Genomic DNA, 15620 nt, shown 5'->3' with positions numbered 1-15620 from the left:
GAATGAATAGGGAAGGCTCTAGAAACCAAATTCTTTTCTTAAAGTTACTTATTTTTATGTGCATTGGTGTTTTGCTTGCATGTGTGTCTGTGGGAGGGTGTCAGATCCCCCTGGAACTGGAGTTTCAGACAGTTGTGAGCTGCCATGTGGGTGCTGGGAATTGAACTCAGGTCCTCTGGAAGAGCAGCTGGTGCACTTAACCGCTGATTCATCTCTCCAGTCCCTAGAAGTCAAATTCTAAACAGCCAGATCTTTTCTTAGGAAGATAGGATATTTTATATATGGTCGGAACTCGCAGTAGGAAAACATTTAAATTGCTTTATAAGCTGTATTTTCAGTTATATGGTTGGCACATGATTATTAGTGAAGGCCTTCTTAAAGAATGCAGAGATGAATAATAACTTTTAACAGATACTTGACTAACAACGTAATAGGAAATGTAGACCCACACTACATACAATGAATTGAATACCTTTTTTATTTAAGATGTTTCTCATAAAACTTTGGAACAGGATGGGAATGAGTCATTTTTAATATAGGGAGACTGAGAGAGAGAATGATTCCAATATAGTGGTTTTGGATATGCTCAAAGATTAGGTTATCGGTGTGATTTATACAGTGCCCCTGTGGTTGGTATACAGAGCCCCTTGTGGTTGGACTGGAAAGTGGTCTGCCCCTTCATCACCCTGGAGGAAGAATTTGGGAAAGTGTGGAGGATATTAATACTAACTTCTAAACTTAAAAGTTAGCCAGGGGCTGGCTGTTGGCTTATGGGTGACAAGTATTTGCCATAGAAGCATGAGCATAAGTTCTAATCCCCAGACCCCACAGGGAAGCCAGGGAGGTGTGGCAGCTGCCTGTGATCCCAGCACATACCTCTCCACATATGTGTACTCCCTCCCATGTATACGCACACACGTATGCACGCTTGCACGCATACCAGGTTAAAAAAAAAATGGAGTAACAGGTGACTGTTCGCCCATAGACATAGGAGTTGATAAGAAGACTAGATATAGAATGCTCATAAGGCATAGAGAAGAATTAATAATTATGTTAGAGTATATAACTGAAATCCTGCCCCTTGAAATCACAGATAATGACAAGCACCAAGATAAATAGTCCAGAGTACAGACAGTGATTAAAATAGTTAGCACCTTAAAAAGTCAATTCAACAAGCTTTCTAATATGAAATAAGAGAATCATATCTGTCTTGTGTTTTACTAGTCCCTTGTTTTTTTTTTATGCTCATGCTTCATGATATACGGCTGTTATTTTTCGTGCTTCATGACATACGGATATTTAAATATCCTTGAACTGCCTGGTGGGAATCATTTATGGTATTATAGGTTTCTGTACTTATGGGGCTTTAGAAACTTAATGATCAAAATTAAATTCTAAATGCAATCATTGCATAGGGTCACTGTTCTTTAGAGTATTGTAAGGCAGTGAGTGGTCTTTCTTACATTCGCTTTTAGCAGCTTCCAGAAACTTAGGATGCTAGGACCCCAACTCCAAGAAGTCTGTTTCTGATTTAAGACACTGCCAGGGATGGCCAGCAGAGTTGAGCATCGAGTCAGGAGGCTTAGCTTTGCCAGAATGCCAAGTATGGATCTGAAATGTCTCTCAGAGGGAGGAATCATAAGAAGCAGTGCGACAGATAGATTCTTCTCAGGGGTTTGCCAGTTTCCTGATTTACTGTGAGGAACATGCCAAGTGGATGCTAATGCTCCAGCTGGCCTGGGGTCCCTGGCTGTCCTTGAGTAAGCTCATGTAGCGTGGATTCTCACTTGAAGGTTGCGAAGCCAAGTGTGCAGGCTGCTGCAGGGCCAGCATGCTCAGGGTTTGCGCAGGGTGCTCACATCCTCAGCCAGCAGTGTGCGAAGTGTTCGAATTCCTTGCATCTTTCCCACAGTAGCTACAATTATTCTGTTTGCTTTCGGCCAGTCTGATAAATATACTCCCATACATAGTTCAGTCCCATTACTAGGGCAGTTTGCGTTTTCTGGGTGGTCCTGAGTGTGATCCTTTTTTTCCCATGTCTGTTAGGCTCTTAGGATTGTTTTTGAGTTTCGCCCATCTGCTGCCAGTTTTTGTCTCCACAGTGTTGTCTTTTTCTTGTTACTTTCAGATACATCATTAAACGCTGCATATTTTTTGTCTAAGTACTTTTCCAAACTCGCCCTTTCTCGGTTGTGGACATTATTTTCCTTAAGTATTTTAAACGTTTTGCGTGGTTCGATGAAATTGTTAAATTGCTTTTATTGCATCTTGTTTATTCCTTGGTGTGTGTTGGTATGTGCATTTCACAGTGCAAGTGTTGCAGTCAGAAGACAGCTTACAGGAGTGGCCCCTCCCCCTCCTCCCTCCCCCCTTCCCCTACTCCCCCAGGTGGGTCCCGGGGTCAGGCCTGATGGAGAGTGCCTTTACCTGCTGAGCCATCTTGCTGGTCCAGATGCAGTTTTTAAAAATAAGTAATTTTGATTTTTTTTTTTTTCTATCATGGATAGTAGTCCTTTCTTGCCTGCATTACACATGAAAACTCTTAATTGTCTATAAGGCTTTGAAAACTTAATTTTAAGGTTCATGGCCATCTGTACTTTAGTTTTTTTTGTTTTTGTTTTTGTTTATTTTTTCTCCTTTCGAGACAGGGTTTTCTCTGTGTAGTTTTGGTGCCTGTCCTGGATCTCACTCTGTAGACCAGGCTGGCCTCGAACTCACAGAGATCCGCCTGCCTCTGCCTCCCGAGTGTTGGGATTAAAGGCGTGCACCATTGCCACCCGGCTGTACTTTAGTTTTTGAATATAAGATCTGTAATATTTTGACAGTCTATCTTGATTATTGCTGTATTTTTATTGTAATTATAGTTATAATAATAGTGTCCCCAGATTTAGAAAAAAAATTTTTTTTTTTTAAACAGGGTCTCCTTATGTAGCTCTGGCTGTCCTGGAACTCACTGTGTAGACCAGGCTGGCCTCGAACTCAGATCCTTTTGCCTCTGTCTCTCAAATAGTGGGATTGAAGGTGTGTGCTGCCATGCCTGGCTATTTGTGTTTTTCCATGGCATGTCTTGGAAGCTTATTCCTCTAGTTAGAGACTAACAGAGTTTCCTCCAGTATCACCTCGACAGAAACTCCTGTAGAAAAGTTAATTGAAATTATGCTAATATGTTAATTCTGTGGGAAATGGTACTTCCGTTAAGTCGTCTTATCTCAAATATGTTTTCCTTGTGTTCTGTTCTTTTATGTCCTTTAAGAAATCCTTGCCACGTCCATGTGTAAGTCTTACAAGTCATATGAATTTGTAAAAGAAGTATGTGATCTTTTTTATTTAAGGAGAATTCCATTCGTGTCTACAATGTATTTTGATCGTATCAACCCTCCCAGTTACCCCTGAGCTTCCCCTCTGGCATGCCAGCATGTCCTCCTCCCAACTTCCTGTCCTCTTTAGTTCTGGGGAAAAAAAATAACCCGTGAGCCCAGTCAGCGCTGCCAGCATGTGCAGCAGTGTGACATCATTCACTGGGGTACACACAACCTGCCAGTAGCCATGTCTCCCAAAAAGAGTGACCCCCCCCCATGTCCCCCTATCAACAGCTTTTCCTTGAGGAGTGGGGCTGTGAACTACACAGCCCTTCTGTGCTGACATGCTTGGTGTCGTGCAGGTGACCGTCACTGCTGTGAGTTCATGAGCAAAGTGGTCCTGTCACGTCTGCCCAGAAAAGGACGCTTCACCGTCCTCCTCTCCAGCCTCTTGCTCTTACATCACCCTTTCTGCCTCTTTCGGGATGTTCCCTGACTCTAAGAGTGTCGTGTTTATGGCTGAGATCACGGTCACTTGTTCTCGGCACTTGGACTAGTTGTGAGTCTTTGCCATCACCACACTCTGCTCCCTACAGAAGCATCTCTGACAGGCCGAGAGCAGTGCGTGTGTGGAATGTGTTCCAGACACAGCTGGGCAGAGCTAAGAGGTCAAATCCTCCATGCTTTTCTAACTCTTTCTCCTCTTACTCTCTGTTTCTAAATGGAAGATTTCTTTTTAATCCATCCTTATTTCTTGATAATTATAGTATAGGAAGTTTCATGTATTTTTTAGTATTTATAAGAATGGTTTAATTTTCTTTCTTCTTTTGGTTTTTTTTTTTAAGACAGGGTTTCTTTGTATAGCCATAGCTGTCTTTGAACTCACGGAGATCCACCTGCCTCTGCCTCCTGAGTGCTGGGATTAAAGGAGTGTGACACCACTGTCCAGCCAATTTTGCTATAAATTTGCATTTATTTACATTGCCTATAGCCTCCAGGATAGTGATGAATAATAGAGCAAAAATCAGCATCTTTATTTTGTTTCTATTTTTAATAGAGATGGGTTTTATGCCTTGAAACCTATGTTAGCTTTTCATCATAACAAAATGCCTGAGACAATAGTTTATGAAGTGAAAGGGTTTATTATGGCTCCTAGACCATGGTTGGAAGAGTCCACTGTTTCTAAGCCACTGTTAGGGTCACGTGATGAAGCAGAAACCAAGACAGGAAGAGGAAGTGGCTAGTCAGGGTCCCACCGTTCCCTGGAGGGATGCTTCTGGTTAGGCCATTATGCCCTCCCTCCTCCATAGTGGCACCATTTGAACCAAACCCCTACCACATTTAACAGCTAAACTGGAGCATTCTGATGTCAACCCCAAAGGATTGAATTTATTGTCCAAGTGTGAAATGTGTCCAGTCTGTCCCCAAGAGTCCCTAAAGTGTTAATGTCCCCGCATTGCCCCAGAGTCCAAGTTCACAGTCTCATCTGCCACTGAAAACAAATCAACTGTGAGCCTTGACAAAAAATCAGAAAGAAATACATACTTCTGAGTTACGTGTCCGGGCAGGCACAGAGCATGAGCTCTTTCCGAAGCCAGAAATAGGAAAGTGGTTAAGAGGTGCTAGCCCCCGGCCAGAGGAAAACAGCAAAGTAAGCATCAACTCCGGAAGCTTCCCGTGGAGGAGGCGGGGCCCGTTGTGGGGAGTGGGTCCCAAGGGTTTGGGCAGTTTTGCTTCTCTGGCCTCGTTCATTGCCTATGACTTGTCTCTTGGGCAGGTTTTGCAGGTTGTCTGCAGCTTCCTTTGTTAGGTTTGAACCATGTCAACACCTGAGCATTCTTGGGGCAAGACTTCCCAGTTCACCTCGCTATGGGCTAGCTGAAGGGACTTACCGCTTACTGTCTTTTGGAATCTTGGTGGACGCTGCCATAACCCTGTAACTCATGCATTCCGCATGCGTGCACAGCTGGCATCACGTGGATGGTGCCAGGTTCTACTCTCAGTGCCAGCTGAACCTGGGCCTGCCTGAGCCACAGCCGTAGCAGCCTTGGAACATTTTCCTGAGCATTCTGGGAGGGTACCCCCCATAGCTCTGTTCTAAAAAGCAATCTACCCAGGAAAGTCCTCGAAACAAATTTGTATGGCTGCATTTCTAAGCTGAGTGGCCTTGCTGATTTGGTGGTTACTCCTGAGGCAGCTTTCCCAGGGTCCCAGTACAAACCCCGTGGCTTCTCTGTGCCTTTATCGGGGCTAACAGTGACACTCTGCTTAACTGCACCATGGTATACATCGCCTTTCTGGCCAAGCTGTGAGTTTCCCAAAGCTTTCCACGTTGCCTTTTACATTATTTGAGATCAGGTCTCACTGTGTAGCACAGGCAGTGAGCTTGGAATCCTCCAGCTTCAACCTTTAGCTCAGGCCCTTTGTAAGTTCTTTTTTTTTTTTTTTTAATACTTACTGAGTCTATGTGGTACTGTTCTTATGCACATGGGTGTGGTGCCAGCCACTGGAGCATGGCAACCTACCAAGAGCCACACCCCTGAAGAAAACTGACTCTCCCTGGCCCAGCAGCCATCATGGGCCAGTAGCTCTCAGCTAGCTGTGGGGCCTTATGAGCCCCACCCCCAACATCCAGCATAGTCTTTAAATACTACCTTATCTCTGGGATTTTAGGATGGCTGGAGCCGAGCTTCTGAAGGCTCCACAAGGAGTCAAGAACATCATAACTAGAATTCTCTAGCAGAGTAAGTAATGGGTTATTTAGAAGATGGATCATTTTCCTTGCACTTTGGAATATAGAATATTTCTGCGGAAGACTTCAAGTAAAAAACATTGAACACATGCCAGAGTTGTCGCAGGACTTCTATGTTTAGAAACTGTTTTTAGTGGGAATAGTTTAGATTAGGATAAATAAACATTTTTGGAACAGCTGTTCAGAGAACAAGCAAAAGTTTTAATTATGCCATCCGTTACAATTGAGTGAGAAGAAAGCCATTGAACTAACTAGTGAGGGAAAATAATTTTATTCACACAGAATAGAAGCAGAGTCTTTAGGGATTAGAATTAATAAGATGTAGGTATGTGTTCTTAGAGGAGAGTATGGCAGCTTCTGAACATGGACTTCAGTTTTCTTTCTCTCTCTCTCTCTCTCTCTCTCTCTCTCTCTCTCTCTCTCTCTCTCTCTCTCACTCACCATGTAGCACTGGCTAGCCTGGAACTCACTCTGTAGACCAGGCTGGCTTCAAATTTGCAGAGATCCCTCTGCCTGCCTCAGCCTCTGAATGTTGGGATTCAAGTTGTGTACCACCATGCTGGCTACAAGGTCATTTTCTATTATAAAGATGCCAGTTTTTTTTTTTTTCCTAAGTCAATGTGTCTCAGAGATATGTATAGTTATGGCAGTGTAAGTGGCAGTGAGTTTTGTATGTAGGAAGATGTGTGACACAAAGTGCCAACACCCTACCCAAAGCCACAGTGACTAATAGCATGGAGCTGACACAGAAACAGTGTTAATAAGCAGCAGAAGAAGCCCAAACGCATGTTCAAGTATGGCTTTAGTTTACCGTGGTAAAGCTAGGGCAAGATTTCAGTCAGCTCATCCAGAAGAGCTGGTTAAATCTTGGGAGAGAAAGAGAGAGTTAAAACAAAATACAGGTAGCTGTTTATCTGTCAGAAAGAGATGGAGGGGAAGGGGGAGGGAGAGATTTGAACCATTTTTTTTCCTCAGGTAAGGAGAGACACATTCAATGTAGTTCTCCCAGGACTTTGATCAGCTGGTGGTTGAGCTGCCAGATTTGCCCATTGAACGAATGATAGACTTTGAAGATTCCTCCATCGTGGAAGGCAAGATGGTGAAGTGGGTAAAGACACATGCCGCCAAACTTGACGACCTGAGTTCAATGCTTGGAACCCACATGGTCAAAAGAGAGAATAGACCCTCATGGGTTGTCCTCTGACCTCCACATGGGTACAATGGCTCATACTTCGCCCCCTCCACACACAATAAGTAATAATGTCATAATCTTAAAAAAGATCCTTCTGTTTTTTGGTGGGCTAGTTTCATGAAAGTGCCGAGCAGTAGCCCCTTGTATGGATGCCTCTACCCACCCACTGAAGAGCATCTTGGTCGTATCTGTCCTGGTGACCTCGAGGAAAGCTGTTACAGATTACTGTAATCTGTGTGCAGGTCGTGGTATGGATATACAGTTTACCTCCTGCGCGTGAAAACCATGATCAACGGTGATGGATCCCACAGGAACGGCATGCTCAGTTTTGTAAGGAGGTACCAAGCCTTCTTCCTACGTGGTTTGCCCCATCTCGCATCCCCACCAGCAATGAACGACAGGGGTTCTGTTCCCCCGTGTCTCCCTTCCTACGAGATGTGGTCTGCTTGGGAATGTTGCCTCTTTAGTAGCCATGCCACGATATTCTGTTGTTGGCAATTTCTTGAGCATGTTTTGGGATGGGCATCTTTTCACGTGGCATCTGTGTGTCTTCTCTGGGAAGTGCCTGTTTTTAAGTTGGGTCCTTTTCTTACTGTTGTTGTTTATATATTTTGCAAACAAATCCTTTATTAGATTTCCTTTTTCTTCCTTGAGGCTAGTCTCTCATCTTCATCATTGATTTTTTTCTGTGTTGCTAATGTTGTTAATAAGTTTTACCCTTTCCACTCATGGATCTTGGTTTTGGTGTGTATTTTTAACAGGCCCACTGAAATCAAGATCACCTAGATTTTTCTCCTGTCTTCCAGGAGATAATAGAGTTTTTGCATTTTATGTTTAGGTCTGTGTGTTCCATTTTCAGTGAGTTTTTGTGGAAGGTAAAAGTTCTGTCTAAATGCTTTTGCTTTTTTTCTTAAGCATGTGGGTGTTTAGTTGTTCCAGCTGCATTTGTTGAAAAGTCCTTATTCGTCGTATTTCCTTTGCTCCTCGTCCAAGATCAGTTGACGGTACTTATGTAGGTCTATTTCTGGGCTGTCTCTTCTGTCCCATTGATCTGTTTGTCTCTTCCTTTGCCAGTAGCACAATGCCTTGATTGCCATAGCTGTAGAGAAGTCCTGAAGGCAGGTAGTGTCAGCCCCCGGGCTTGATTCTCTTTCACATTGTGCTGGTTGTTTCTGAGCTAATTCTCTCGCTGTACAAACTTTAGAATCAGTTCATTGGTGGCCATGAAATAACTCTCTGACCTGGGTTTGCTTTTGAAACTGATTTTGCTTTTGAGTTGTGAAGTCTTTGTTGTTGTTTTTAATTCCTGTTCTAAGGCCATTTACCTTATGCCCTTTCTTTCTTAGGTGTCATCAAAACTTGTTAGATGGTATAAGCAATAATGATTATACTAATAATAAGCAACTCTGTGGTGCCATTACATTTCAGTATCACGTAATCCTCTCTATAAATATGTATGGGGTATGTATCTGAGGTATATAAGCCTGTACCTACAAAGGAGTGTGTGTGTGTGTGTGTGTGTGTGTGTGTGTGTGTGTACATGTGTAAAGGCCAGAGGTCAATGTTCGATACCTCCCTAAATTACCTCCCACCTTATTTTTGAGAAAGAGTCTCTCACTGAACCTGGAGCTCCCTGATTGTGACGAGGCTGGCCGGCCAGTGAGCTGCAGGGCCCCAGCCGTCTCTGCCTCCCTCGCACTGGCATCACAGATACATACTACCATACCTGGCTTTTCCGTGGGTGCTGGGGACTGCAGTCTGGTCCTCACGCTCGAGCAACAAGCGCCTTGCCTATTGAGCATGCATGCAAACAGCCCCGAAGCCCGTTGTCATAACGACCCCAGAGACACACTGCTTCCAGGGTTGTGTCTCTTCCTCCTTGTCCTTCCCTTTGACTGAATCTGAATTTATCAGGGGACAGCTGTTATATTAATATGACAGCTGTTTTATTGTGTCTACTGTGTCACCACAGTGCTAGAAAGAAGTGAACTAAAGAATAGAAATGCTGAAACACAAAAGCATTTAAGTCTTGCTTTATCCTAATATAGCTGTTCATGTTCAGTAGGTTTATATTCCAAGAGTGTTTAATGTCACATTGGATTTTTCTTGTTGTAATTCAATGCCTGGACGGACCATGTTCTGAAGACTTACATGCTAACATTTATGTTTTTATTCCTCCGTGGGCAGAGTTCTAAAATTGCATGTAGAGAAATACTATTTGGGCTGGAGAGATGACTCAGTGTAGGAGTTTATCCTGCTCTTGCCGAGGACATGAGTTCAATTCCCAGCACCCACACTGGCTGGCTCACAACCATCTGTAACTCCAACTCCAGGGGAGGCAGCACCCTCTTGTGGCCTCTGTGAGCACTGCACTCATGTGCACGAACACCCACACAGACATTCATATACATAATTAATTTTAAATACTAGAAAATGAAATCTACTATTTATAAAATACTTGATTCAAGCAGTCAAGTGTCATGAATGTCTTGGTTAGGGTTTCTATTAATGTGATAAAATGCCATGACAGAAAGGAACTTGAATAGGTAAATGGTTTATTTCACTTACCCTCCCAGTTAACAGTTCATCCCTAGGGGAAGTCAGGGTAGGAAGCCAAGCACAGCAGGAGTCTGGAGGCAGGAACTAATGGAGAGGCCTTGGAGGAACACTGCTGATGGCCTTGCTCCCCATGGCTTGCTCAGCCTGGCCCTGCCAGCCCTTTGACAGAAGACATGTCCAGTTCTTGCTCATTAGTAGAAAATCAATAAAACCGAGTTATTACTTTGTGCTTATTGGGCTCTTATTTGTATATTCTTTACACTTCTTCATAATCTTCTGTCCTGTTTCGTAGTTGAAGGAATTGGTAGTTTTCTAAGTTGTTTCATTTGTGCTTTGCAAATGTCTATGCAAGCGGTTAATTCTCTGTATAATATGCTCCAAGTATTTTCCTGCCTTCCAATTTGGTTGTGTGTCTATATTCTCGTTGTTGTTGTTAAATCTGAGGTTGTATTTTGTGTGCCTTTTCATGCCGTTTGGTATTTTTGGATCATATCACTGCAGTTAACTGGACTATGAAAAATTAGGTTGTTTTCTGACCCTCTGTTATTGGGATGTTTTAATGGCCTGAAATTTCAGTCGGAAGATACGCCTCCCCACACACTTTTTTTTAATGGTAGTAAATACAACAAGCATTTACTAAAGGCACACTAAAAGATAAATTGAAATATTGTTTTAACTTATTTAATCATAAACACTTTGTATTGTTAAAAATTTGAGTTTTCAAGTTAGAAATAGTTTTTCCTGGAACTTTGATTTCCCTGACAAGTGTCTTTCACCTCACCGTCACGACACCATAGAGCAGAGGTTCTCACCCTTCCTAACGCTGCAACCCTTTAATACAGCTCCTCATGTTGCGGTGACCCCCAACCATAAAATTATTTCATTGCCACTTTTAGCTGTAATTTTGCTACGGTTATGAATTGCACTGTAAATATCTGATATACCACCTCCAAGGGGGACCGCGACCCACAGGTTGAGAACCACTGCCTTTTACTTACTACTCTCGAAGTGAGTAGATAGAAGCGAGGCAAGCCATTTGAGATGACGTGTGTCTTTGGCTCTTGAGGATTTAAGATCTGCGACTCTTTCCACAGGGCCACTTGTGAATAGATTCCCTCCTTAATAATGCACAGTGTTGGATCGTGACACGTGGTAGACAAGCAGGTCATTGTTGGAAGTCATGTGTGCTGTGTTCCAAGGACTGTGAATTTTTGTCTTGGATTGTTTTTATGCTACAATTTTAATTCTAGAATACAAAATGTATTTTAACGTAGTGCTAATAAAAGCGGCTTGTTTTTAGATTTGATATCAGCAGTTTGCAATAATCTTTAGATTATTGTTGCACATTTTTTTTTTTTGCGACTAACTTTTTACATACTGTGTTTTATAGAATAGGCTTTGTAATTTTTGAGATGCCTCCCCCAAACCACCACCACCACCACCACCACCACCACCACCACCACCACCACCAGGCCCAGGCTGACTTAGCAACAGCTTTCCTACCCCTGCTGATGTGAAACTCATGACCCTAACTACCTCAGCCTCCTGAGTACTGGAATCGCAGGCACGTGCCACTATGCCTAGCTTAGAGTCGATTTTTCTTTGACCTCAAAATGCAGTATAGGTTTTTGAATTGATATATTTTTAAGCATATTGGCTGTCCTATCATGATATATATATATAGATAGACAGACAGATAGATAGACAGACAGACAGGTAGATAGATGACACACACACACATATACATACATACATATATACATATATACATACATACATACATACATATACATCCACAGCTATTCAGTGTTTGGAGTAACCGTGTTCTGCCTCCCCTTTTTAAGGATGGAGTTAATTACATGACAGTTCCTTATACGGAGAAGGCAGGAGCTGAAGATCAGGGTGAAGTGGAAGCGCAGACTTTTGTCCGGGTCCAGGAGGCCAGGAGAAGTCACGCGTGCTGAAGTTAGACTACAGTCTGTCTATATTAAGCCTCAGGCTGGGATGGTGAACGTGACTGGATGAGTTCTGGGCAGGAGTGAGGTAGGCTTGCACGGTTTCCATCAGCCCGATGGGACTTACCACTTGGCAGACAACACATCGTCTGAGTCCATGGTCCCAGGTCCTCTGAGTGAGTCAAGTGAACATACTGTGAGTTACCGTTGATTCCTGCGCCTCACCTCAAAAGCCACAAAAAATTGGACAAAGCTCAGAGCCTTTTCTTTCCCCATCTCGATTGGGTTTCGGTCCTGGCATCCCTGGTGCTGGGTTTGGGTTCCTAGGACTCATTCCCCAGAGAAGCCAGAGAGACTGACAAGGACGAGTCAGATCCCGTCCCTCCCCACCTTTAACACTTTCCACTGAACGTTCTTCAGAGTCCTCAAGGGCCCTCTCTCTGTGTTCCGAGTGTTGACCCCCTCTCACTCCCCCTTACCCCTGGTCTGCCCGTGGTCATTTTGGCCGTGTGTGTTCAGTCTTGTGTGTTCTGTTCCCACTGCTTTGTCCTGCCCCCTGCCCCCCTTTCATCATTCAGGCCGGCAGTGAGGCGTGGCTCCTTCAATGAAACCTTCGTGTGCATGGTTTCCAAGGCAGCATCCTTTGGCTCCTAATCCCACTCCGGTCTCATGTATATTTTCTTCATGACTCTAGCCCAGTGGTTCTCAGCCTTTCTAATGCTTTGACCCTTTAATACAGTTCCTCATATTGTGATGACCCCCAGCCATAAAATTATTTTCTCTGCTACCTCATAACTGTAAGTTTGCTGCTGTTGTGAATCGGAATGTAAATATTTTTGGAGACAGAGGTTTGGCAAAGGGGTTGTGACCCACAGGTTGAGCGCCACTGCTCTGGACAATCTGGCCAGAATCCAGTTATTCAGAAAATGTTTGTTGTGCACCTGCAGTGTGCCAGGCACTATTCTTAGGTAGAAGGGAATCATCTAGGCCTGAACAGATCAAATGAGAATGCCTGGCGTTTGGGGAGTCACATGAGTCAAATGGAGAAATAGCCAGTACATTCTAAACATAATGTCTGGCTAGGCAGGCGTTAGAATGGCAAGCATCAAAGGAGAACCGTGGAGGATGGTGACCGAGAGTGGGAGACTGGGGAGGGGTGGGCACGATGCGTATCCGCCGAGGCGGATAGAGTCGGTTCCCTGGAGCTGGTTATTAATCCAGGGCTCTTTTGTTTCCTTGACTTTCAGCTTCAGCACCAGTCAGCAAAGTGAATAAGTTCTGTGCTGCTTCCAACTTCCATTCCACTTTGGGAAGAAAGAGCATCATCATGTCAAACATCACCATTGACCCCGAGGTCAAGCCTGGCGAATATGTCATCAAGAGCCTCTTTGCAGAATTTGCTGTTCAAGCTGAAAAGAAAATTGAAGTTGTAATGGCTGAACCCTTGGTGAGTAGAGCCATCTATAAATCTCATTTTTCGTATCCTTTTCCTTTTCTTTTTTTTTTTTTCTAACTTTTGCATTAGCTGGTATAATACAAATTTTCCAAAGGGAATAATATACTTGAACACACACTAAGGACTGGGATTATTATAAAGTACTGATCCAGACATTAGCAGTGGCTTCAGAATCCACTTTGATAAATTCTTAGAGATAACTAAGGAACAGAAACAATTGCACAGGTGGAAATTGTGTGGCCTGATAAAACATAACAGGATATAAAAGAGAATCTAGACTGTTCTACAGGTTGTTGTAAAGACGATAGCAAACTTAAACAGTGGACATCCTATTTTTTTAATTATTATTTTTGAGTCAAGGTTTCATGTGGTTCAGGTTGGCCTTGAACTTGTAGCTATGTAGCCAAAGATGATCCTGAACTCCTCCTGATCCTATTACCCTTTCCAAGTGCCAGGATTGGAGACACGTGCCATCGTAGCCGACATACACATTTTCATACTAATGGTACACGAGAAACACTCAGAGAATGTAATTGGGGGCTCTGATGAGGAGCACTGCCAAAAACAAATGTCTGGCTTAGATTCTGCAGTTAGAAGTCAGGATTGTGATAAACAGCATGGTGGCCAGATACACAAGGAGGGAGTCGGATGTAGTTCAGGCTGGAATGAACCAGGGCCTTAAGAGTAGAAGAAGAAAAGCCATAGAAGAAGAGTCAGTAGCACTCGACAAGTATTAAATAGGAGCGGTCTTGCAGTTAGAGTTAAGGGTTGCAGTTGTTTGGGATCCTAGAAGATGGCAGTGCATCTACTTGGGTGAAGTACACAGTTCGATGAATAAGATCATTTTCCGCTCGAGTGTATTAAACTAGACTTACTGGTGGTGATCCGCCCATGCGGAATTGCTTGATGGGTGGTTGGGAATTCTTTTGGAGATCTCCTAAGAGATGGTGATTACTGTAAAAACGGGCATCTTCTACCTCAAAGCTGAAAGAACACTGATACCAAAAGAAGTTAAGGGCTGAATAGAAATATCATTACCGAATACACAGATAGTCCGAGTTAAAAAAAAAAAAAGATGCTGTCCGGTCTAGGGACCGACCACATCATGCCACAGGATGCTGCAGGGACCAGGGACCGACCACATCATGCCTCAGGATGCTGCAGGGGCTAGGGGCCGGCCACATCATGCCGCAGGATGCTGCAGGGGCTAGGGACCGACCACATCATGCCACAGGATGCTGCAGGGGCTAGGGACCGACCACATCATGCCGCAGGATGCTGCAGGGGTTAGGGACCGACCACATCATGCCACAGGATGTTGTAGGGGCTAGGGACTGACCGCATCATGCTGCAGGATGCTGCAGGGGCTAGGGACTGACAGTGATTAAGATCGTGACTGTAAAGGCTGCAACTCAGTTACTCCTACCCAGCTGGATTAGGGGTAGGTGTTCACTGGAGGAATTGTTGCTCACCTGAGGCCAAAAGCCAGTAAGTGAGGCGTAATATTGGCTTCAGGACCTGTGTGCTTTTTCAACCTGTCATGCTTTCTTGGGACGGAGCACAAGAGAGGAAAGCTGATGCCCTAGGAAAGTGGAAGGTGGCGTCATCACACATGCTTTGAATTTCCTTAGATATGAAACTCATTGCTAAGGTGGGCTCCTTCATAGTCATTAAGTAGAGGAAACTACTCGGCAAAAGTATCAGTGAGATGATACGTTCCAGGGTTCCAAAATCAGCTAGATGTGTATTCCAGAACTATTCACATTACTCCATTCAACTTAAACCATTCCAGAATTACACTTTCCATATCAAATTAATGCTTTTCTTTACCAGCACACACAAACATATATATTTTATAGCATGTGCATCATATAAAGTGTTTTCTTTTTTTGGTTTTGGTTTCTTTGAGAGAGAATCTCACCATATAGCCCTGGCTGTCCTGGAACTCGCTATGTAGACCAGGCTGTCCTCAAATTCAGAGATCCACCTGCTTTTGCCCCCAAGTGCTGGGATTAAAGGCATGCATCACTGTGTCTGGCTTAGACTTTTGTTTTAAGACACAAGGATTATAAAACCTTACTGACATAATTAACAACCATAAGTTTTAATTATAAATATGCTTCATCTACAAAATGTTAATTTCTCTTTTCAATACTCTTAATGACATGATGAATTGATATAAAAGCTTTTTTTTTTCCGAGACAGGGTTTCTCTGTGTAGCTTTGGTGCCTGGCCTGGATCTTGCTCTGTAGACCAGGCTGTCCTTGAACTCACAGAGATCCACCTGCCTCTGCCTCCCGAGTGCTGGGATTAAAGGTGCGCGCCACCACCGCCTGGCTTATAAGAGCTTTCTTCAATAGGTCATAGTTACGGAAAAGGAAAAAAAAATCTTCCGAGAAGTTTCAAA

At 43.6% G+C, this 15620-nt stretch overlaps 1 protein-coding gene across 7 annotated transcripts in view; it reads left to right on the top strand.

Moving 5' to 3' along the window:
- Fryl (FRY like transcription coactivator) overlaps positions 1 to 15620 on the top strand; it is a 248884-nt gene that overhangs the window by 109055 nt on the left and 124209 nt on the right. For all 7 annotated transcript variants that reach the window (XM_052735117.1, XM_052735116.1, XM_052735114.1 and 4 more), the window contains one exon: positions 13005 to 13204. In XM_052735117.1, the coding sequence (XP_052591077.1) occupies positions 13085 to 13204 (120 nt within the window). In that variant the 5' untranslated portion in view covers positions 13005 to 13084. The remainder of the gene's footprint in view (positions 1 to 13004; positions 13205 to 15620) is intronic.

Source organism: Peromyscus californicus, unplaced genomic scaffold (assembly GCF_007827085.1).
Source record: "Peromyscus californicus insignis strain IS unplaced genomic scaffold, ASM782708v3 Scaffold_13__1_contigs__length_99412109, whole genome shotgun sequence".
Taxonomy (NCBI): Eukaryota; Metazoa; Chordata; class Mammalia; order Rodentia; family Cricetidae; genus Peromyscus; species Peromyscus californicus.
The sequence above is the reverse complement of the archived record's forward strand: the minus strand, read 5'-3'. Positions and strand labels throughout refer to the sequence as shown.